The sequence below is a fragment of the Trachemys scripta genome, chromosome 1, assembly GCF_013100865.1.
Source record: "Trachemys scripta elegans isolate TJP31775 chromosome 1, CAS_Tse_1.0, whole genome shotgun sequence".
NCBI classification, from domain to species: domain Eukaryota; kingdom Metazoa; phylum Chordata; order Testudines; family Emydidae; genus Trachemys; species Trachemys scripta.
Genome location: NC_048298.1, coordinates 330,747,433 through 330,770,514, shown reverse-complemented (window position 1 = coordinate 330,770,514; position 23,082 = coordinate 330,747,433). Strand labels below are relative to the sequence as shown.

Here is a 23,082-nt window from a genome sequence, read left to right as displayed (position 1 = left end):
CCTCACCCAGACGTGTAAGAACACGGGGGGGGAGGCTCCGTACACCTTCCCATTCCACCCCAGTAGACAGCCCAAGCAAAAGGCTGTCATTTTTTTAACCTTTTCTTTGTGGCTTTTTCCTTCCCAGCAATCCTCCTCCCAAATACCACCCGGGTTCCCTCCCTCTTTTTCTAATCTATTAATAAAGAATAAATGATTTTTAAATGATAGTGACTTTATTTGGTTTGAAAGAAAGCTGGGGGAAGGGGCAGGGTGGGTTCCTTACAGAAAATCAGTCAGTAAAGGGGGAGGGTATTCATGAAGGAGAAACAAACAGATATTTCACACGGTAGCCTGGCCAGCCATGAAACTGGTTTTCAAAGCTTCTCTGATGCACAGCGCTTCATGGTGTGATCTTCTAATCGCCCTGGTGTCTGGCTGCGCGTAATCAGCAGCCAGGCGATTTGCCTCAGCCTCCCACCCCGCCATAAAGGTCTCCCCCTTACTTTCACAGAGATTGTGGAGCACACAGCAAGCAGAAATAACAATGGGGAGATTTCTTTGGCTGAGGTCAGAGCGAGTCAATAATGAACGCCAGCGGCCTTTTAAACGGCCAAATGCACATTCTACCACCATTCTGCACTTGCTTAGCCTGTAGTTAAACAGCTCCTGACTCCTGTCCAGGCTGCCTGTGTATGGCTTCATAAGCCATGGCATTAAGGGGTAGGCTGGGTCCCCAAGAATAACTATGGGCATTTCAACATCCCCAACGGTTATTTTCTGGTCCGGAAAGTAAGTCCCTTGCTGCAGCCCTTTAAACAGAGTAGTGTTCCTGAAGACGCGAGCGTCATGAACCCTTCCCGCCCAGCCCGCGTTGATGTTGGTGAAACGTCCCTTGTGATCCACAAGTGCTTGCAGCACCATTGAAAAGTACCCCTTGCGGTTTATGTACTCGGTGGCTTGGTGCTCCGGTGCCAAGATAGGGATATGGGTTCCGTCTATTGCCCCACCACAGTTAGGGAATCCCATTGCAGCAAAACCATCCACTATAGCCTGCACATTTCCCAGAGTCACTAACTTTCGTAGCAGCACCTGAGTGATTGCTTTGGCTACTTGCATCACAGCAGCCCCCACAGTAGATTTGCCCACTCCAAATTGATTCCCGACTGACCGGTAGCTGTCTGGCGTTGCAAGCTTCCACAGGGCTATCGCCACGCGCTTCTCAACTGTGAGGGCTGCTCTCATCTTGGTATTCTGGCGTTTCAGGGCAGGGGACAGCAAGTCACAAAGTTCCATGAAAGTGCCCTTACGCATGCGAAAGTTCCGCAGCCACTGGGAATCGTCCCAGACCTGCAACACTATGCGGTCCCACCAGTCTGTGCTTGTCTCCCGGGCCCAGAATCGGCGTTCCATGGATAGAATCTGCCCCATTAACAACATGATCTCCAAAGCACCGGGGCCTGTGGTTTCACTGAATTCTGTATCCGTGTCTGTGTCCATGTCCTCATCATGCTGCCGCCGCCGCTGCCTCCTCTCCTCGTTTTTCTGGTCCTGGCTGAGCATAAACTCCACGAGAACGCGCGAGGTGTTTGCAATATTCATGAGTGCTGTCTTGACCTCAGCGGGCTCCATGCTTGCCGTGGTATGGAGTCTGCAGTGTTCACCCACCCAGGAAAAAGGGCGCGAAAATGGTTGTCTGCCGTCCGTTGCTTTCATGCAGGGAGGGAGGGAGGGAGGAAGTGAGACTGTACCCAGAACCACCTGCGACGATGTTTTTTGTCCCATCAGGCACTGGGATCTTAACCCACAATCCCAATGGGCGCGGGAGACTGCGGGAACTATGGGATAGCTATGGATTTGCTACCCACAGTGCAACGGTGCAGAAATCGACGCTAGCCCCGGTACTTGGACGCACACCACCGAATTACTGTGCTAGTGTGGCCGCACTCATTTCGACTTTATACAACCTGTTTCTCAAATCCGAATTATCTAAATTCGGATTAATCCCGTAGTGTAGACATACCCTAAGAAGACATTCTCTGCTCACTCTCTGCACAGTACTACCACCCACACTGAACAGGAGTCGGAGATTAAACCTGGGGAATGAGGATTATAAAGGATTTCAAAAAAGGAAACCCAGCCTGTGATGCTTCATCCCTCGCTAGCACCTTTACTCAGAGGGTCTCTATGCACTTTACAAACATGCACTGAGTTAGCCTCACTGCACCCCTGTGAAGCAGGTAATTACTATTTTCTACAGATGGGAGGAAAACGAGGCAACAGAGATTAACTTGCTCAGCCCTCGGTAGCTCCTGTTCTCAGCGAGAGCTGCTGGGTGCTGAGAATGTTAGACAGATGGATCTCTTCATTTGGCTGCCTACACAGGAGTTAAATGGTTTTGAAAACTTCTCCCTAACTGAAGTCCAAAGAACTTTGTGGTAGAACTTGGATTAGAGTCTGGATCTCCTGGCTCCCAGGTCATGCCTTTACTGCAAGACTATCTTTCCACACAAAATGTTCATGGGGTGCATTTTTATACCCTCTTTAATATTCCATCAAGAACCTGCCCTATACAATCCAATAATTAAAAAGAGAAAAGAGTGAACACCAGGGCCGGCTCTGGCTTTTTTGCCACCCCAGGCAAAAAAGCCCCCCGCCCAGTGCGGCAGGGGAGGGCGCCGAGCCCGGCCTCGGGCCCGCTCTCCCCAACCGGCCAGAGCGCCGGAGGGAGGGCGCCGAGCCCTGCCGGGTCTCCGCTCTCCCCGGCGGCCAGAGTGCCGGGGGGAGGGCGGCGAGCCCACTGCAGCTCTGCTTTCCCCGGCGGCCGGAGTCGGAGCGCCGCGCCGCCCCCCTCCAGGTGCCGCCCCAAGCACAAGCTTGGTGGGCTGGTGCCTGGAGCCGGCCCTGGTGAACACATTATGAGCTGCTGTTTTAGCTCTTATAAACCAACCTGCCTAGGAATATAAAGAGCACTGACTAGCAACTTTGGGTGCCCAACTTGAAACCCCTTAAAGGGGACTGATTTTCAGAGCGTGAGTTAGCGGTCTGGAACTGTTTCCATATGAGGAGAGATTAATAAGACTGGGACTTTTCAGCTTGGAAAAGAGACGACTAACGGGGGGATATGATAGAGGTCTATAAAATCATGACTGGTGTGGAGAAAGTAAATAAGGAAGTGTTATTTACTCTTCATAACACAAGAACTAGGGGTCACCAAATGAAATTAATAGGCAGCAGGTTTAAACAAAAAAAAACAAAAAGAAAAGGAAGTATTTTTTCACATAACACACAGTCAACCTGTGGAACTCTTTGCCAGAGGATGTTGTGAAGGCCAAGGCTATAACAGTGTTGCCGGCCCAGAGGGCCCCGAGGGGGCAACAGGGTTCGTTGCCTGGTGTGCGCCACACCAATAGACAGACTAGGGTGGAGAAGCAAACAAAGTTTATTTGAGAACTCAAAGTGGTGCAGGGAGACAGGCACGTCTCAAATCAAGCACAGCACATACAAGCAGGTTTCCCATTTTATATTCCAAACTATTTTGAGTAAGCCTTTTGTTCTGGTTTCTCCCTCCTACCCCTCCCTACCCGACAGCAGTTACAGCAGGTACACATTGTGCATGTTAGAAGAATTCCCGTTCGCATGCTTATCTTCGGCCTTGCAAACTCTACTCAGTAGGCCTTTTCCTCCACTTCCCCCCCCCCATCACTACTGTTTCTGCTAGTGCGAGTGAAACTGAAGCTGTCTGCTAAAAAAAGCTGATCATCACATATTCTGCTTCAGCATTGGGCTGCTAGCATGTAGGCTGGTCAAGGTTCACAAGATGGAGTTACTGTGGCTCACTTAGACATAGAGCAGAGGGGTTTCATCGGCACTTATGGCCTTCCATCCCCCTGAGTTACCTGGTAGCTATGCCTAGTGACGTCAACAACAGGGTTCAAAAAAGCACTAGATAAATTCATGGAGAATAGGTCCATCAATGGCTATTAGCCAGGATGGGCAGGGATGGTGTCCCTAGTCTCTGTTTGCCGGAAGCTGGGAATGGGCGACAGGGGATGGATCACATGATGATTACCTGTTCTGTTCATTCCCTCTGGAGCACCTGGCATTGGCTACTGTCGGAAGACGGGATACTGGGCTAGAAGGACCTTTTGTCTGATCAGGTATGGCCGTTCTTACGAGTTTCAACTCTGTCTGGAAATCATGCTCCTTTAAAGGTGTCTCATGCTGGATTCCCACAAACTTCAGCAGCCACAAGTCACATGCATGAGTCACTGCCACTTGCAGCACCCAAAAATCACAAGGCACTTCTGAAAATCTTGACTTGATGTTCTAGTGATTAACCTTCAGTGGAAAGTGTTTGAGCTTCTGAAAAGACTGGGCACCAGTTATACTTCACTCTGAAACAGAAACCGTTCTGAACTTTCAGTAACCTACGCTTCACAAGTCGCTAGCTATCATTTCCTTCCAGTGCATTAGCCAAAATGAAGAAGCTCCACCAACAGGAGCTTATCACAATTTCAATGCAGTCAAGTATCGTTTGCCGAGCACTACCCCGCTGCCCGCCCGCCCCACACAGGCTTTCTACCATAGAGAACTTGACGAGCAATAATCTGCAAGATACTTGCTGCTCTCCTGTGAAGAAGGCAGTTTCACTCATTTTAGGCCCGTCTTCAGCAGAGGACATAACCAGGCCTTGTATTCTAACTCTACACTGCCTCCTGCTGGGCTCCTGTGAGCAGTGTCTTTTCTAAGCCAAGCACAATCAGGCTAGTGTGTGCTTTGATGGGAGGTGATGAAGGAAGCATGTGTATGAGAGGGGCTTATGGAGGCACAGGGCTTTGTGGGTCTCACAGGATCAGTAGGGTTTGTGCTTCTTCCACAGGGGGAGCAACCTCCCACACACATACATTAATGGAAGAATTTGAAAAGAACTCAGTGAGGGATCTTTGCAGAGTTTCTTACCCCTCACCCACTGGTATTTGCTGCAGGGAGGTGATTTGTACTTTTGCCCCATTTCTTTTACAATCACAGCTATCTGTTTGTATAGAACCTAACAAAGCAGGGCCCTGACCTGTTTGGCCTCTTGGCACTAGCACAATATAAATGTTAAATAATACTTTCCAGTTATAAATGTACTGTACATCGTCCCATAGATTTGCACAGCACCTAGAACCACTGAGTGGTGCCATAATATAAACAATACAGGACTAGCCATGCCAGGAACCCACAGGCACAAGACGATTGCAAGGGATACAGCACTCTGTAACACATGGTCCTCCGCCTTGTAAGATCTCTAGCCTCTCAGAGAAAGGGAAGTTAGGAGGATCAGCTAACACTGATTCAGCTGGCAAGGTGAGGAAAGAACAATGGCCACACCCTGTAGAGGAGATTAGCCCCTGAGTGGGACTCACATTTGGGTGTTTCACTTCTAACAGTGTGTGTATGCTCGCGCACACACCTGCCCATCTCTAGAAGGGAGATGAACACCCCGATGAGGGAGGCACATGTTAAGGATTAATTAGCAAAGCAATCTGCAGATGAAAGTGCCAGTTATGGTGCAGTATGAATTTACATAGCGGCCGATTAACAGGATTAAGTTGCAGCCTTCAATCCTTATGTAGGTCCCTATGTGCATGTTTTCGTACAATGCGCTTGTTTACCAAGGAATTATTAGTGCCGTGGGTCAGTTTCACCTTTCATTCTAACGGGGCTTCAGCTGTTCCCATCCTGTGTTTTGTGAACTGCCTACCTTGCCAGTAAGGGCATCGCTAGGAGAGCTTTTCTTTCCCACCTTCTGTTACAGGAGTCAAGCCTGTGAAATCCCTCAAGGCATTTCATTTGGTTCATTTAACTTCAGGAGGATAAAGCATTCAGGCATGCCATGGTGAGACATGCACAATATTAACTGCATTGCTTTGGTTGGGCCAGGCTGCTGCTAGCTTCCCTTATATGAGAAACTACTTTCCTGTTCCACTGTGCAAGTATTAGATCACAACTTTGTTGGTATCTATTCTTTGTATAGCTGGAGCACCTGCCGGCCCCAAATACAATCAGGGTCCAATCCCCGCCTTAAAGATTTTACAATCAAAGAGAAAAGACACACACAGGGGAGGGACAATGGAAGAATCTTACACAGGGGGAATTGAGGCAGGGAAAGAGAAAGTGACTTGCTCAGGGTCACGCAGAATTTTGCTGGGACCTGCACCCAGATTTCCCTGGTCCCAGTTCTCAACCACAAGCCCATCCTTTCTTTCTCTTATCTGGTGCCTCCGTATTAGATACTGGCATTTAGGATCATTATCAATAAAGCAATTCTATTTTCTCTCAACAAGTTTTCAACTAACAGAGGTGGTAGGTGCAACCCTGGGAATCCCAGGCCAGTGAGCCTTACGTCAATAGCAGGTAAATTAGTTTAAATAAGAGTTATAAAAATACCTAGACAAACATGATATAGTAATAGGAACAGTAATGAGTGTGGATGCTCAAAGGAAAATTACACCTCTCTCATCTATTGGAACTCTTTGAAATCAGTCATCCAAATAGTACACAAAGGAGAACCAGCGGACAATCTATTTTATTTTATTTTATTTTAAAGAAGCATTTTTAAAAAAATGATTGAGCTGATACATCAAGAAGAAACAATCCAGGCATTGAAGGAGGGTTAATTCAGCTGATATGAAGAGATGGAAGAGAGGCTGAACAGCTGACTTTAAAATGGCCACAGGCCATCATATTTCCAGATAGCATATGGAGACAGGTTTCTCAGCAAACTCAAGATTGTGGTCGGAAAACAGCAGTTGACGACTGACGGACTTAAATCTTTGTTGAATATAAAGATATATAGCATGACTGATGTGGTCATAAATCCAAAGCATAGGACCAAGGGGAATACAAGCCAGACACCTTTTGAAAGGCAATTGAGAAAGTTTCTCTTGTTCAGTGAATCCTGCATCAGCTTTGCTTCCACAATTTTATGCAGCAACGAACGAACCTGGGCTCGTTCTTCATTTTCCAGTCTCCTGCACTGAATTTTCCAGTTATCCTTTCAGCTGGATTATGGCATTTTTTTGAACCTCCCAGATTTGCTCAAATCCTTCCAGCACGTGCCTTAACTTGGAGGCCTGGCATTTTTCCTCTTTATGCTGCTACTCTGCAATCTCCAGCTTGTTATGAAGCTGTTTCAAGCACTTCTGGATTTCAGGCGTTACGTTTCCCATACCAGATCTCTCTCCTTGAAAAGATTTGTAATCCTGATATGCAGAAATCTGGAGACACATTCCCTTTATTTCATCAGTCAGTTGGTCATTGGCTCTTTCCAAGTTCCTGTTTTGGAATTCCAAATGTTTAATCTTTACTTCCGTTGGTCCCAGAATCTCCTTGACATTCTCCACCTCTTTGCCGATCTTCCACCATTGTTCTGAAACAGTCTATCTCGGCTTGCAAGTTTCTGTCCAGGTCTTTCATGCAATTATTTTATTTTATTAGCTCCTGCTTTTCAGTATCAAGGTTGGGAGCTGTTTCTCTAAGATCCCATATTTGATTCTGTACACTTTCATTGGCAACAGTCAGGTCCTGAATCAGGGAATTATCCATGTGCTCAGTCTGATGGCCTCTGACTCAGAGAGGAAATTGTGGGCTTTGTGGAAATGAAACAAATCAAAAACCATGCCAAAAAACAATGTTAGCCAGGTCATTTGTAAGCCTGACTTCACCTCTACTAAATTTTAGGAGAATTACATGATCAAATATGCTGTTACACATTGTTTGTGGGTTATGTTAGCTCACATGCTTTGCTGTAAAACATTTTATTTCATATAATCAATTCAAAGTGGAGCATTTTTCTGGGATCTTTGTCTGGACCTGCTTTATGTCAACAAGTGACAGGCAAAACATTCTTTAAAACTTGCATCTAGCTAACTCACAGGTCATAAAATCAGTCTGTTCTCACACATCATAAATACCTTGTAAATATGGCCTATGTGTATTATCATAGCTATTGTGTTCTTGGCCAAGATTTATGAAAGCGACTACTGATCTCGAGTGCCTCAATGTTGGGTTGCCCAACTTTTTCAGAGCTTTTTGAAAACCAGGGTCTCAAGTTGGGACACCTACCAAACTAAGGCACCCCAAATCACTCGCACCTTTGTAAAATGTTGGCCTTTGTGTGGATGTAAAGGGCTTTCTCCACGTCTTTACTTAAACTTGGCCTTGAACATACCAAGATCTGTTAAAAAGGCAAATAAAAGAGCAGAAGTGTCTCTATGGAAACCTGGGTCTTCTCAAGAAGAACTCCCACCACTTTTGTTTAAAGGGATATTCCAGCCTGCCAGGGACATAAATAACTCGTCTCAAGCAGTAACAAATAATAGAGCAAATTTATGTTCTGAAACGGTACAGATATGTCCCTTTAATTAAGACATTCCAAGAGTGAAGCTGTGCTATCAAAGCCATAACAATGGGCTGCTATTCACTCAATCCCATTCTCCTCCTCAGCTACAAGCCTTCTCTTTTAAAAGGCACACAAAGAATTTACTTACACACACACACACACACACACACACCTCTCCCTCTTGGGTACAAAATCCTAGAAACTCATTAAAATAAATTATTTCTATAAACATTGAGGAGTTAAGTGAAAAAAACATTTTAACTATTAACAGTTAAACACAGGAAGCATATTGTGTAAGTTCCCATCTGCCTCTTACGTTTTAGGGAGAGGGATAAACCGTTGGATTTGCTATTCTTCAAGGGCCTGTTTCAAAATCCACTGAGGTCAATGGGAGTCTTTCCATCACTTCTAGTGGACTCTGGATCGGGCCTTGATTGCCTAGATTGATGTCAGCCTAATTTCTTGATAAGCTTGTGCGAGTCACTGATTTGCAGCGGTGAGCAGTCCTTATTATTCCTTGACGTACTTGTCACGATCAAGACACCTGAAAGCGGGCTGATTTTCAGAGGGTGGGTAGTTGGCAAATGAAGAATCTACTAAGTTATGTTCTGAGCAGCTAATATAAAGGAGCCATTTAAATATAAATAGATATTAAATGGGGAACTAATTAAGTGGCATAATTGAGGAATCTGGCTCACAAACAGGCACGAGGATTGTTGACAATACATTTGAAGGACTAGCGTTTACCTTGAAAAGACCAGAGTATGGAAAAAACCAAAGAAGCGATCATCAAAACGATGCAGATGTATCTTCATTGGAAAGAGCTTTCCCGGCATTTTTTAATTTTTAAATGTGTGTAATGAAAATGTTCTCCAAGTGAACTGAAGAAGTTTTAACGTCTTGAAGTTCTGAAAGCATTGCTCCCAAGACAGAGAGTGATGGCCATAAAATCAGACCAGATTTATTACTCTAGTACAGTAGAACTTCAGAGATACAAAACAGACCTGTCGACCACACACCTCATTTGGAACCAGAAGTACGCAATCAAGCAGCAGCAGCAGAGACCAAAAAATAAAATAAAAGCAAATACAGTACAGTACTGTGTTAAACATAAACTACTAAAAAAGGAAAGTTTGAAAAGATTTGACAAGGTAAGGAAACTGTTTCTGTGCTTCTTTCATTTCAATTAAGATGGTTAAAAGCAGCATTTTTCTTCTGCATAGTAAAGTTTCAAAGCTGTATGAAGTCAATGTTCAGTTGTAAACTTTTGAAAGAACCACCATAACATTTTGTTCAGTTACAAAACTTTCAGTTACGAAAAACCTCCATTCCCGAGGTGTTTGTAACTCGGAGGTTCTACTGTACATGGGCATTAGCCAATCATATATGCATGAACTGAAGCAGCACTGAGCCCAGGACATGGGAGGCGATGACTGAATGGGAAAGGCAACGTGTTGATACATGAGTCCAACCAAGTGCTAAAAGTAAGGCAAATACCAGAGTTTTAAACTACATGAGAACTCAAACAGAAGAATTTACCTGATGTACCTGAGGCAGTTAACTTAAATCAGGCCCAGACAGACAGCCATTGTACTCTGCACCACTGACTTTCATGTCAATAGATCAGGGCAATGAAGCCAGACTGTTAGAACGTAGTATGTTAGAAGATGACATAGCTCTGATGTCACAATCCTACAATTTATCAATGGGCCTCAAAAAGCCTTTGGCAAAATCTCTCACAGAAAGCTATTAAGAAAACTAAGTAGTGATGATGGAATCATAGGCAAAGCACCACCATGGATTAGAAATTAGCTGAGGGACAGAAGCCAAAGAATAGATGGTTCCTTCTGACTGTAGTCCCCCCTGGGCGATGGATAGCCTGAAGCATGATTTAACATGGTTATTTATAAGAAGTAATCCTTGGTCAGGGGAAGTTGTGCTGCAATCCTGCTACCAGCACCCATGCTCAATTATGGTAGCAGCCAACATGGATAGAGTCTAATCATGTGAGGTGCTAAATAACTCCTCAACCCTCCGGGCTCCCACTGTGAGGCAAGGACCCACAGTGCCTTTACGGATCAGGTTCTAATCCCTGTTATTTACAAGGACTTTGTCTTAGAGATGTCGGGCAGCTGGCATGAAGCAATGTATTTCCATTGAAATCAGTGGAGCTACACGGATATCCACCAGCTGAGGATGTGGCCTGTAGTCCATTTCCCATTACATGGGCCAATCAGACAGTGCCTGGGAAAATATAAATAAACCCCTCGTTTATCCAACAATTACTCAAGGCAATGCTACTTCCCTTCCACTTCTGTCCAAATTCCCCAGGGAGTGTCTATCTGATCAGACTTCCCCTAGGGCTGGGGTGTTCTTGTTTCTGACTAGCCTTGGATTTCTGGGTGAACACCTAGGACAAAATTTTGTAACTCTGAGGTGTTCTCAGAGTCCTAGGTGTTCACCCAGAAATCCAAGGCTACTCAGAAACAGATGTCCAGGGAAATCCTTAATCACAGAAAGGTGAACAAATGGGATTTTTAATGACTGGAGTTTAAAATTACGATCTTATTGCGAGCTGTGAACATGCTGTGAACATTCAGCTGGTGGGCTGGGGAAAATAGTGACTCGGATCATCCTTTTAGTTGAACCTGTTTTAACTTGTGTCGAGCTGTGAGGCCCTGAAAGCATCTTAATCCAGGTTATTTTAGGCGAGATCTTAACTACAGACTTTTGCAGGCAGAACTATGTCAGACAAGGACGTGTAAGGTGTGATTTGTGCTGGCAAAAGCCTCTAGTGTAGATACATTCATACCAGCAAAGGAACTGCTTGCATTTTCATATGACAGTGAATGTACATAAGATATTGAAAAGCAGAAGTGCTCTGCACCAGGAGATGTGTATGTACCTGATGGTGATTGAACTATACAAACCAATTGTTAAAAAGATGAGGCATTTGAAATTAAAGTTCACTTGGAAAATTATAGTCCAGTGTTTAGGGCACAGATTTCTCCACTCAGATGCAGTTCCAAGTTTCCTGATACTTTAAAAACTGTGTCAACCAGAGGAATTAACAACCCTCTTGGTCCTCCATCTCCCAAATACTGTACATCTGGCAGATATTATGGCTAAACACAGTAACTTGTTATGCAAAAAGGGAAGACGCAGAGACCAGAGTGAGGAAGACGAAGAAAAATCCATTGGTATTCAAGCAGAAAGGGTCAATTACAGGTTTCACCTAGGAGTTGGACTGAACTACTATGCACTATTACCATTTGCTGTAGGCCTGGAGGTTCCTCCATCATTTAAGCCCTCATACATTGGTTTAATTTATACCATAAGGGGCCAGAAGAGGAGGCCATGGCAAGGAAAACAACAGCAGAGAGTGAGACAGCAGCTCCCACCTGACTTTAACGCATGCCTTTTTACACGATCTTCTGGTTCCTCAGTATGGAAATTACAGCTGCTTAGACTCCATATCATGTTCATAATTGGATATACGCAGGTCTAGGGAACTCCGAGTGTAAAATAATCTAGTTTGCACCTACCACTTTAGCCATCACCTCTGGACACCCAGTGGCAAACAAAGAATAGCATGAACAGTAGTCCAATTTGAGAGGAGTGTGTTTATGACTGAAGTTAATCCTCTAAATCCTCTCTCCCCCACCCTGAGGTCAGAAATGCAGCAGTTTTTATTAAAATCAACATACAGCTGGTTATAGTCCAGTGTTTAGGACACAGATTTCTCCACTCAGATGCAGTTCCAAGTTTCCTGATGCTTTAAAAACTGTGGCAACCAGAGGAATTAACAACCCTCTTGGTTCTCCAGATAAATCACAGGATAAAGAAAACAGATTATTTAGCTTACACACACACACACACACACACCATACCCAACAGCATCTGAACTTGGCATAGGAAATTATACTTTCTCAAATACCACTGTGGCAAACTGTGGGCAAATGGTGATATTGTAATGGTGACCACTGTATCAGTGTTTTATGATACAGAGCAGTGATTTCTTTAACACAAGCTGTGCTTTACAAATGAAATAGTTTTAAAAATAGGCCTGCCACCTTCTTCTGCGATTCACCTTCTAACGCACCAGAAATATTATTTTTTGGAAGTGATCTAATAATTAGCAGAATTGAAAACGGAAGCCTACAAATCTGAGATGAAAACAGAAAGAGGATCTTTTAATCAGAGGCTGAGTCACAAGACATAGCACAAAGGTGATCCATGAATTAAATCCTCCGATGGTTGCAGAAAGTTCATTCGGAATATTTCAGCTCTCTCTGTCAAGGCGTCCGGCAGCACTGAGGAAGTGTTCGGGTGCTACATACTCTTGCAGCCCCCTTTTCAGTTATTAAAGCTGTTCAGATTTCTGCTGGCTGCTCCATTATTCAAGTAATCCGAAGCATGCAGGAGTTTCAGTAGTGTAACAACTGAGCTGGGCAGAGGCAGGGAAAATGCAGCCAGCGAGAGATTTAATTTATTAAGATAAACATGGCCTAAGGCTCCACACTTATGTTAAAAAATAAACACAGTAAGAGATATGAAATCAAACTGGCTTTGCTACATCAGGCTCAGAGATTCTCACAAAGACCTTGTCAACCATACAAAATAGTCTTCTCCCACAAAGAGGGTGAGAAGGCTGTTCACGGCTTTAGATCAGCAATGCCTCCTTTAACATTCAACAAATACTACTTCTGTGGCCCACTCTCAGCGGATGAAAGTTTTGGGCACCCCCAAGGAGCAGGAAGTTCATTTCAGGGTCTGAAATGAACATTGAAAAGACTTGGCACGATGACTATGATGATTCCGCGTTAGTGGTTGTTCTTCGCTGCCTCTTTTGCGGCAATAATCAGAGGAGTGAGACTAGAAAGGGGCTTCGCAATTTTCAGGAACTGGTGCTAGGAGAGAAGGAGAAAACTACGTTATTGACGACACCTTTGAGGTCAAGTCTCACCACAGAGTGAAACGTTTGCACTGAAGCCATGCAGCGCTCAAGTGGTTTGCAGTTTAGTTTAGTTACAGGCTCAAAACTCAAACCAGGTTAAACTAAAAGGTTTGCTGAAGTCACAAACCTTTCAAGCAAGCCTGGACTGAGTTCCAGCTTTGCACCAAAATCAGGCTAAATTCCCAGCTTTGTGGCTTGTAGCACAAAACTAGTTGAAACTCAGGAAATTCGTCATGGATTCGGAGTTAATTCAAAAATATAAACGGAAAGTTAGAGGATCTTAGTCCTGGACAGAACAAAGACACAGAGATCTACTCTAGTTCACCCAAAAGTTTTTGAGCTGGATGTGGGAGTCACTGGGTGATTTTCTATGGCCTGTGTCATGCAAGAGGTCAGACTCAATTATCATAATGGTGCCTTCCGGCCTTTCAATCTATTCATATCTGCAAAGCGGAACTGGAGTTTGGCACAGCTATAGTCAAACTGGCAATCCAAGTCATTTACTAGATATCCAGGCGTCCATTTGCTGGACACCTTCCACTTACTACAATGCAACCCAGATATGGTCGCGCATCCATCACACTATACATGGTGCCACAAAGCACTGTATGGAGAGTTCATCCTGAGCTGAAGGTGGTGGGTTTTGAGGTAAATTTCAAGAAATGGCAATACCTGCAGCAGTGGGGAAATAATTCCATGTATAGGGGGTAACAAGTAAAGCTTCTAATGCCCAATCCGACCATAGCGCGTCAAGGGAGGAGAGCAGAAGGCAGACTTAAGTGGATCTCAAGTGAGGGAAGTCAAGTAGAGCCCAGGCATTAATGAATTGAGGGACATGACCATCCCATCAGTCACACATGCACAACTCCCACTGGACTTCTGTGGGAGTGGAACACACGCAAATGGATGGGGTTGAATTCAGTCCTGGAATTGGACATCCGTGGAAACAGAGGGGAGGTGGGTGAGAGGCCAGTACTGTTCTGCTCCCTGGAAGCATTTTGGCTACAACACCCGGGCTTCTGAAACAGAGACAGCAGGGATTTAGGAAGAGCATCAGTGAGAGAATGGCACCCAATACAGGGTTAGCGATTAAGGCATGAGTAGAGGCGTCTCAGGGGAAGCAGACACAAGGTAAGGCAGACTACCAGAGCATGGACAGGGAGGAAGTCCCCTTTGTAGCCAAGCAGAGGTGAATAAAGGAGAGAGACGGCAGGGACTGAGACATGGTATAAAAAGACACTTGCAGCAGAAGGGCTGTCGTGGGAATCATTCAGTTGACAAGGCCAAGAACAGCAGGGAGAGAAGACTGAGCAATGAGGGAGAGTGCTGACACACACAGAGTTGGGCACCAGCTGTGGAGAAACCATGGGAGTAAGGGGCTCCGCATCTTGGAGGGCCAGGCCCAGAGTGAGCATTTTGAATTTGGTTACAGAATATTCCACCCAGCTGTTGCCATTAGACAGTGGCTAAAACAAAAAGGGATGGGAACCAGGGAAAGAGTCCTAAAGTAAAAAATCCTCATCAAGCCACTCCCTGTGCCCCTTCGGGCAAGTCACCTCAGGCATGCGTGTGCCATCAGCCATGCCATTTTAAACATGAAAGAAATCCTTAGTAGAGGCCAGAGTGCTGGCTTGACTTGAGCTCGACTCTCCACCCCGCTCCCAGTGGTTACCTGTAGCAGTTCCTTGGCAGAGCCTCTTTTCTCTACATCCATCTCGAGACAGCGGTTCAGGAAGTCTCGAAATATGGGCGAAAGCTTCTCAGGGTTCTGCAGCTCTGGAGTACCATTGGTGGCAATGAGATACAGGGCCTGAAGGAAACGAACACCAAGGAAACAAAAGGAAAAGAGGGGCCATTCAGATTCACCCCTTGTTTGAGCAAGATCCCTCCTTCTACAAATTACACAGGCTTCTATTTTTCCTGCACATTCGGTTAGGAACAAATTGTTGCATGACTCATACACGCTTATGTCCATTCATGTTTATTATAAAACAGCACTGCTGTCTGCCCTATTTTTAAATGGACAGGATCCAGTCCTCTAGTATTTTACCCTATTAATCCAGGTTTGGATTCTATAGTCATCTGGAGGGATTTGCAAGAAGAAAAAACATTTCATGCCTTGTCTAAGGGCTTTTATACACAGAAGAGTTTACTAGCATAACTATATCAGTATAATTACTCCACTGTGGTTTATATTGGTATAACTCCTTGAGTGGACACTTTTATTCTGCAAGAAGAATGTCCACACAGGGAGTTATACCGCTATAATTACAGAAGCGTAACTCTTCTGGCATAGTTATGTCTGTAAATGTCCCTGCATACACAAACCCAGAGAGCCCATTTTTGTATGACACTGAGTGCCTGCCTGCAATAGCTCAGGCACTCAGCACCTTGCAAGAACAACCAGCTTTCCCACTATGACAGGGTAAAGTCCGACTGCTCCAAACAGAGGGAATTAAGAACCAATGGGCTCAGAGAATTTGATTTAAATGAGAACCATCCTTCTGGAGGAGGAGGTCTCCACCTGAACAGAAAGAAGGCAAGAATCAGTTTGGTGCTCCCAGGTAGTCTGAAGGCTTTTCAGAGCCCCTGAACCTAAGGGGAGCAATTCAACAGCCTGGGAACTGGAGCACCTTGAATTAAATGAGGCCATAGTGTTAAGTTAATGAGGCCAGTTAAGTAACATTCACTTCCTTTCCCTTCTTTCCTCCTCACTGCCTCCCTCCCTTTGGGCTTTTTCTTAGGCTATGTCTACAGTACAGCCTGTGTCAGCAAAACTTATGTTGCTCAGGGGTGTGAATATTCCATCTCCTAGCAACATGAATTACACCAATGTAAGTGCTGGTGTGCACAGCTCTATGTTGGCGGGAGAGCTCCTCCCACCGACGTAGCTTCTGCCACTGGCAGAGGTGGGTTTTTTATTCCCACAGGAGAGCTCTCTCCCATCAGCACAAAGCGTCCTCATCAGACGCGCTGCAGCGACACGGCTGTATCAGTGCAGCTGCAGTGCTGTACATACAGACAAGGCCTTAGTCTCTTGCACTGGAAACAAACGTTAAACAAACTGGGCTAGACTCTTCTCATCCTCTCAGGAGTCACCTCTGACTGACAGAGGGATAATCTGATCCATTGATTAACTTTGCGGGTCATCTGCATCCCAAGTGAATAAGGGAAGGTCTGGTGTCTATCATATATGGAAAAGGACAAGGACAGACATTTTTAGATTATGTAAAAACCCCAACATTTTACAAAACTATTAACAGAAACATTTTCTATTTTTTTTTTTTAATAGTTGACGAATGTGTTTGGATTTGAAACTTCTCCTGCAATACTTGGGCTCAGCCTTTGCAACCCATCCACCACTGCCACATGAGAACCAGGCAGTGAAATGGAATGGGATTGCACAGAAGGGGCTGGGCTCGAGGATTTGAGAAGCCAGCCAGAATTACAGACCACTATGCCTAGCGGTGCTCCTGCTGCCCCACGCCCATAACTTGGGATAGCAAGTAACTACCCACAATCTGGCCCTCAATGTCTTAGGAGTGAGTCTACAAAAGTGCCTGCCATGCTTTGAAGTGGGCCACTGGAAAGGTATTCCTGGAAAGACAGCTTGCGAAGGATGGTTAAATCAGTTCACAAAAACGAGACCACAGGCCTCCACTAGCTAGAACCAAACTCAGACTTTTAAGGCTCTGAAATGGTCAGAATTTTCCTCATTTCTAGTTTCTAGCCAGGATAGGGACTGAGAGAAATGGCACGAAAGGCTATTCTTGTATTGCTTCTGGCCTAATATAGCAGAGAAGTTCAGAGAGGCATCCAGGATGCATCCATTCGCCCTAATGCAGAAACTTTGGAGGTTTCCTTATTAACGTATGACTATACAGTAACTATCACTAAAGCGAAGCTGACTCTCGCACGTCTGGCTGACTCTCGCACGGCACTCCAGTGACATAGCATTAACTTACTCTCAGGGGGTTCTCATTGAGGTAAGGGGGCTCTCCCTCAATCATTTCAATAGCCATGATTCCCAGAGACCAGATGTCCACTTTCGGCCCATAAGCTTTCCGCGTCACCACTTCAGGAGCCATCCAGTAAGGTGTCCCCACCATGGTGCTGCGTTTGCTCTGCTCTGGTGTTATCTGGGCACAGAAACCAAAGTCAGCTGAAAGAGAAAATGGGGGTGGGGGAAGCAAGGAGACATTTTAAAGATAAGTTAGTTCACAAAGATATATGAGAACAGCCATACTGGGTCAGACCAAAGGTCCATCTAGCCCAGTATCCTGTCTTCTGACAGTGGTTAGTGCCAGGTGCTTCAGAGGGAATGAACAGAACAGGTAATCATCAAGTGATCCATCCCATGTCATTCATTCCCAGTTTCTGGCAAACAGAGGGTAGGGACACCATCCCTGTCCATCCTGCCTAATAGCCACTGATGGACCTATCCTGCATGAACCGTTCTCGTTCCTTTTTAACCCTGTTATAGTCTTGGCCGTCACACCATCCTCTGGCAAAGAGTTCCACAGGTTGATTGTGCGTTGTGTGAAGAAATGTTTCCTTTTGTTTGTTTTAAACCTGCTGCCTATTCATTTCATTTGGTGACCCCTAGTTCTTGTGTTATGAGAATGCCATTAATGCCAGAGAACTGAGTAAAAACAAGGCTGAAAATGGGTTTCATATTATGCATCAGCTAATGTAAGCGATGGCCGTAGTTATGGAAGGAAGGATAGTTATGTGGTTAGGACACAAGGCATCTGGATTCTGTACAGTAACTCCTCACTTAACGTTGTCCCGGTTAACGTTGTTTCGTCGTTATGTTGCTGATCGATTAGGGAACATGCTCGTTTAAAGTTGCGCAATGCTCCCTTATAACGTTGTTTGTCAGCCGCCTGCTTTGTCCACTGCTTGCAGGAAGAGCAGCCCGTTGGAGCTAGCTGGTGGGGGCTTGGAAACAGGGTGGATCGGCAGCCCCACTATCAGCTCCCCTAAGTTCCCTGTGCAGCAGCCACCCAGCAGGCTATCAATTGCCGGCAGTTCAGCTGTCCCTCCCCACACTGCCATGTGCTGCTCCTGCCCTCTGCCTTGGAGCTGCTCCTGGGAGCCTCCTGCTTGCTGTGCGGGGGAGAGGGGAAGTGGGGGGCTAACATCAGGGTGTCCCCCTCCTCCCTACTCCTGCCCCCTGCTTACCCCTTCTCCATACGGAGCAAGATGGGGACGACAGGGCTCAGGAGGGAGAGAGCTTGCTGGCTGTAGCTGCTGACCCAACTTCCTGATCTTTTTAAAGGCAATGTAGTTAGAGTGGTGTCCGCGTACTTAAAGGTGCAATGCGCATCTCTCTCTCTCCCACACACAGGGTGTGTCTCTCTGTCTGCCATGCTGTCTCCCCTCCCTCCATTCGTGCTGCCTTGTGGAGCGTGAGGCTATATTAACAACATGTTAACCCTTGAGGGCTCAGACGAATGCTAGTTCATCATTTAGCAGTAAGGCATTCCCTGGGAAATATCCCACCCTCTTACTTCACCACCTCAGCCAAGCTTCACAATCATCATTGCTGTGTACAGTATTAAATTGTTTGTTTAAAACTTATACTGTGTGTGTACATATAGTTTTTTGTCTGGTGAAAAAAATTCCCTGGAACCTAACCCGCCCCCCCATTTACATTAATTCTTATGGGGAAATTGGATTCGCTTAACATCATTTCGCTTAAAGTCGCATTTTTCAGGAACATAACTACAGCGTTAAGCAAGGAGTTACTGTAATGACTCACTGTAATGACGTTGGACAAGTGAACACCTCCATGACCACATACAAAATGGGGACAGTATTTCTTGTCTCACAACCTCCCTGAAAAAGTAGTGTCCTTATAGCACCTTGAAAGCGTAAAGCACTATAGATGGTGTACATTCTAAATGTCATTATTCTAAGCTGACATTGCCAGAAAAGTGAACTGATGCAAAGTCTGATCTGGGATTAGGATAGTCTATGTTTTTTCTCATCAGATGTGTCACATCTGTCTCATCAGTTGTGTTATTTCCACAGTAGATACATCATCCCATCTAGCTGGATTTGCTTTAAAGTGTGAACACTTATGTCCATACTAAAATTAATTTACTTTTAGACATTTAAATTCAGTTATGGTCAAAAGTAGGAATGGAACCTGTAAGTGAAGATTTCTGATCCCCATGTCTTTTCAACTCATCTGCTTATTTTACTGATTAAAACAAGTATTTACTCCTGTTTGCCTTGCAAAGCCAATCCAGCAAGCTGGTTTCTCTCATGCCTCGTGCACCATAAGAAATGGTTACTTACTGGAACTGTGATTCTTCAAGATGGGATACAGATGTGTATAGTCCACGTAAGTACGTGTGCGCCCAGCGCACCAGAGCTGGAGAAATTTGCCTAGCAGTACCCGCAGAGAGGCAGCACTTGCGCCTTGTCACCATAGCCCGTCCCCTGGCTACATGGGACGGCGCTGTCCCAATCCTCCTTCGGTTCTTAGCACCAAATGCCTGGAAACAAGACTCCAATACAGACGGGCTGGAGGCTGGGTCATGGAATACATGACTGTATTACATCTGGAAGAACCACAGTTACAGTAAGTAGCCATTTCTTCTTCAAGTAGACACAGCCGTGTATTCCACTTGAGTGACTCACAAGCAGTACCCCATCAGGAGGCAGGGTTCAGGGTCTACCTAAACAGTGACTCCAAGACCGCTCTACCAAAGTCTGCATCCACCCTGGAACGTGCGGTTATGGCATAATGGTTCGTGAACGTATGTATTGACGACCACATAGCAGCCCTGCAAATGTCCAGTATGGAAATGTCACTGAGGAACGCTACGGATGGTGCTTGCGCCATAATAGAATGAGCTCGCACCCACTGAGAGGAGGTAGCCAGAGCCATTTCCTACGCAGTCTTGATGCAGGAGGTTATCCATTTGGAGATGGTCTCTGCAGAGACCACTTGACCCTGCATACGACACAAATGAGGCAAAGCAAGAAATGGTTTAGGCCTGTCCAGATGGATAGCCTGACATCTAAGATATGGAGACACTGCTTTTTGGAGATGAATATGGCTTAGAAAAGAACACAGGTATATACATCACCTGGTTTAAATGAAACTGAGAAACCACTTTAGACAAAAATTTTGGATGCAGGCCCTAAGGTCACTTTGTCTTTGGAGAATTGTGTATAAGGAGGCTCTGCCATCAGAGCCTGCAACTCTGACACTCTCCTTGGGGATGTGATCACTACCAGGAATACAGTTTTCTGACACACAAGCGGTAAGGGACAAGATGCCAGGGGCTCGAATGGAGGTCCCATTAAGGCTGTTAGGATGAGGTAAGTTTCCACAGATGAACTGGCTCTAGGAATGGAGGATGTAGATGAAGGAGCCCTTCTAAGAATCTTGCTACCATGGCATTGAAGACGATGGATCTTCCCTGAATGGGGGGAGGGGGGAATGAAATGCCGATATCGCTGCCAGATACGCTTTCAATGAACTAAACACAAGCTCCAATGACAGAAGGTGCAGCAGGTTCTCCAAAATGCCCTGGACAGAGGTCAGCGATGGTTGGATTCTGCAGGCTAACGGCCACACCGAAAATCGCTTCCATTTCACTGAATAGGGCACCCTGGCAGTGAGGATTTGTCCTCTACTGTTAAGGAGGATTTGTTGGACAGCCACCAAACACGGCTCTTCCTCCTCATTCAGCTGTTCCACAACCATGTTGTTTCCAAAGCCAGCAGAGAGCGGATCTGCTCAAAGAGCAGTATCTCGTGAGAGGGGGCCCTGAAGAGGGATGGGGAGGGAGGGTGGGAAGGAGTTGTGGAGAGGAACTGGATGGCATAACCCAATCTGATGGTGTTTGGGGCCCAGCTGTGGGTGATGATCGAGCCCCAAGCATTGTGAAAGCAGGCCAGCCTGTCCCCAAAGCAGGGAGATCAGGAGACGAACAATGACTGGAACAGTGCTCTGGACCAAAGAGGAAAATGGGCGCTTGGAGGACAGTGTGTGGACTGGCCGAACCCTGAGACCAACTGCTTTCTCCTGTTGAATCTATCCCTCTTTCTGGGTTTGTCCCATTGCCTTGGAGGAGGCCAAGGCTGGCCAAACGTGTGCTATGGACAATACTGCTGCTGAACGCCACTGGCATGTACACCCCGAAGGACCGCAGGGTAGCCCCGGAGTCCTTGAAGGAATGCAGCTTCTCGTCAGTTTTGTCAAAAAACAGCGTTTGGCTGTTGCAGGGTAAATCCTCAATGACTTGCTGGACATCAGGGGCAATGCCCAGACTCTGCAGCCAAGAAGCCCTCCTCATGGTGACTGCAGAGGCCACCACCCCGGCCAAAGTGTTCACGATGTCTAGCATGGGCTGCAAGATCACCTTAGCCACCAAGCAGCCCTCAGTGACAAATGTCCAAAATTCCTCTCACAAGGCAGCTGGTCTGTGAACTCTGACACAACTGTCCAGTTAACAAAATCATACTTGGACCACAAGCGTTGCTAGTTCGCATCCATAAGGAAGAGGAGTCCCTACGCTTAGGGGACTGCCCTGCTGGGCTCTGTCGTTCACCGCAGATACAACTAGGGAATTTGTGGCTGGATGGGAGTAAAACCCCTCAAATCTCTGCATGGGAACGAAACAGCACTTTTCCATGCGCTTAGCTGCAGGTGGTACCGAAGCCAGCATGCTCCAGAGCGCCTTAGCTGGTTCAAGGAGCACGTCCTTGATAGGAGGGCGACTCTCCCAGGAGCAGACGGCTGCAGGATATCCACTAATTTGTGGGTATTCTCTTGCAAGAACTCCACTTGGATACTGAGGGAAGAAGCTATGCCCCGCAAAAGCTCTTGGTATGCCTTAAAATCCTCTGGTACTGAAGGCAAGGATGAGCCAGGCAGCACAGAATCTTCCAGAAATGAAGACTAGGCCCTTACCTGAGCCTAAGCCAGATCCCGTTCCAGGGCTGACGGACCCGGACGGGATGATTTCGGAGGCTCTGCAGGGAGAAGGACCCCCAGAGCCTGGGACTGCAGTGTACCATGATGGTCATCACTGCAGACCTGGCCAGCAATTTTGCCTTCAAGCAAAACAAAGAGTGGGACCTCTGCAACCGAGGAGGATTCCATGGAGGCCGTTGACATGGATAATGCATTGGTGGCCAGTAAGTACCAGGCCACAGGCCTCCCTCCTGACCATGAGACAAGCATCAATCCTGGTACCGTAACATTCCATCAAAGGGCCCCGGTGCTGGTCAGGCCATGGAGAGCAGGAGAATGACAACCCCGACACAGATGCCAAGGAGCCTCGGGATCCTGGAAAAAAGGGTGGAGCGAGACCAGAGGGAACAAGTAACCTGTCTAATGCATCCCCCGTCCAGAACAAGGCAGGAAGAGGTGCTGCCCATGGAAACGGTACCATCAGTATTGAGCATGCTGGTTCTGGAAGCGTTGTCAATCCCAAAGTCAGCAGCAGTACCAGATTGTCTGATGGTACCGACGTTGAGGGAGGTGAAAGTTGCCATGGAAGCACTTGCGGAGCCAACCGTAGCTGTGCAGAGGAGATTCCTGGTACTGAGTTCCTGTACCGATTCTGGCACCGACCCTGGAAGGGGAACACTGGGGTATGGTGCCGATAGACCTGAGGTTTCAGCACTTGTTCAGCCAACAGAACTATACATGATGCAGTCCTGGAGAAGTCCTGGACCAATGGAGAGATTGGGACCAAGAGGCAGAGGAGGTCTGTAGCTGCCTGGTACC

General features: G+C 46.2%; 1 protein-coding gene across 2 annotated transcripts in view; it reads right to left on the bottom strand.

The window, feature by feature from the left end:
• Nucleotides 1-10,096: 10,096 nt before the first annotated feature.
• Nucleotides 10,097-23,082, bottom strand: part of PAK1 (p21 (RAC1) activated kinase 1) — a 119,939-nt gene continuing 106,953 nt past the window's right edge. For both annotated transcript variants that reach the window (XM_034759107.1, XM_034759108.1), the window contains 3 exons: nt 17,291-17,487; nt 14,998-15,135; nt 10,097-13,278 (listed from right to left, as the gene is read on the bottom strand). In XM_034759107.1, coding sequence (XP_034614998.1) covers nt 13,192-13,278; nt 14,998-15,135; nt 17,291-17,487 — 422 coding nt within the window. In that variant the 3' untranslated portion in view covers nt 10,097-13,191. The remainder of the gene's footprint in view (nt 13,279-14,997; nt 15,136-17,290; nt 17,488-23,082) is intronic.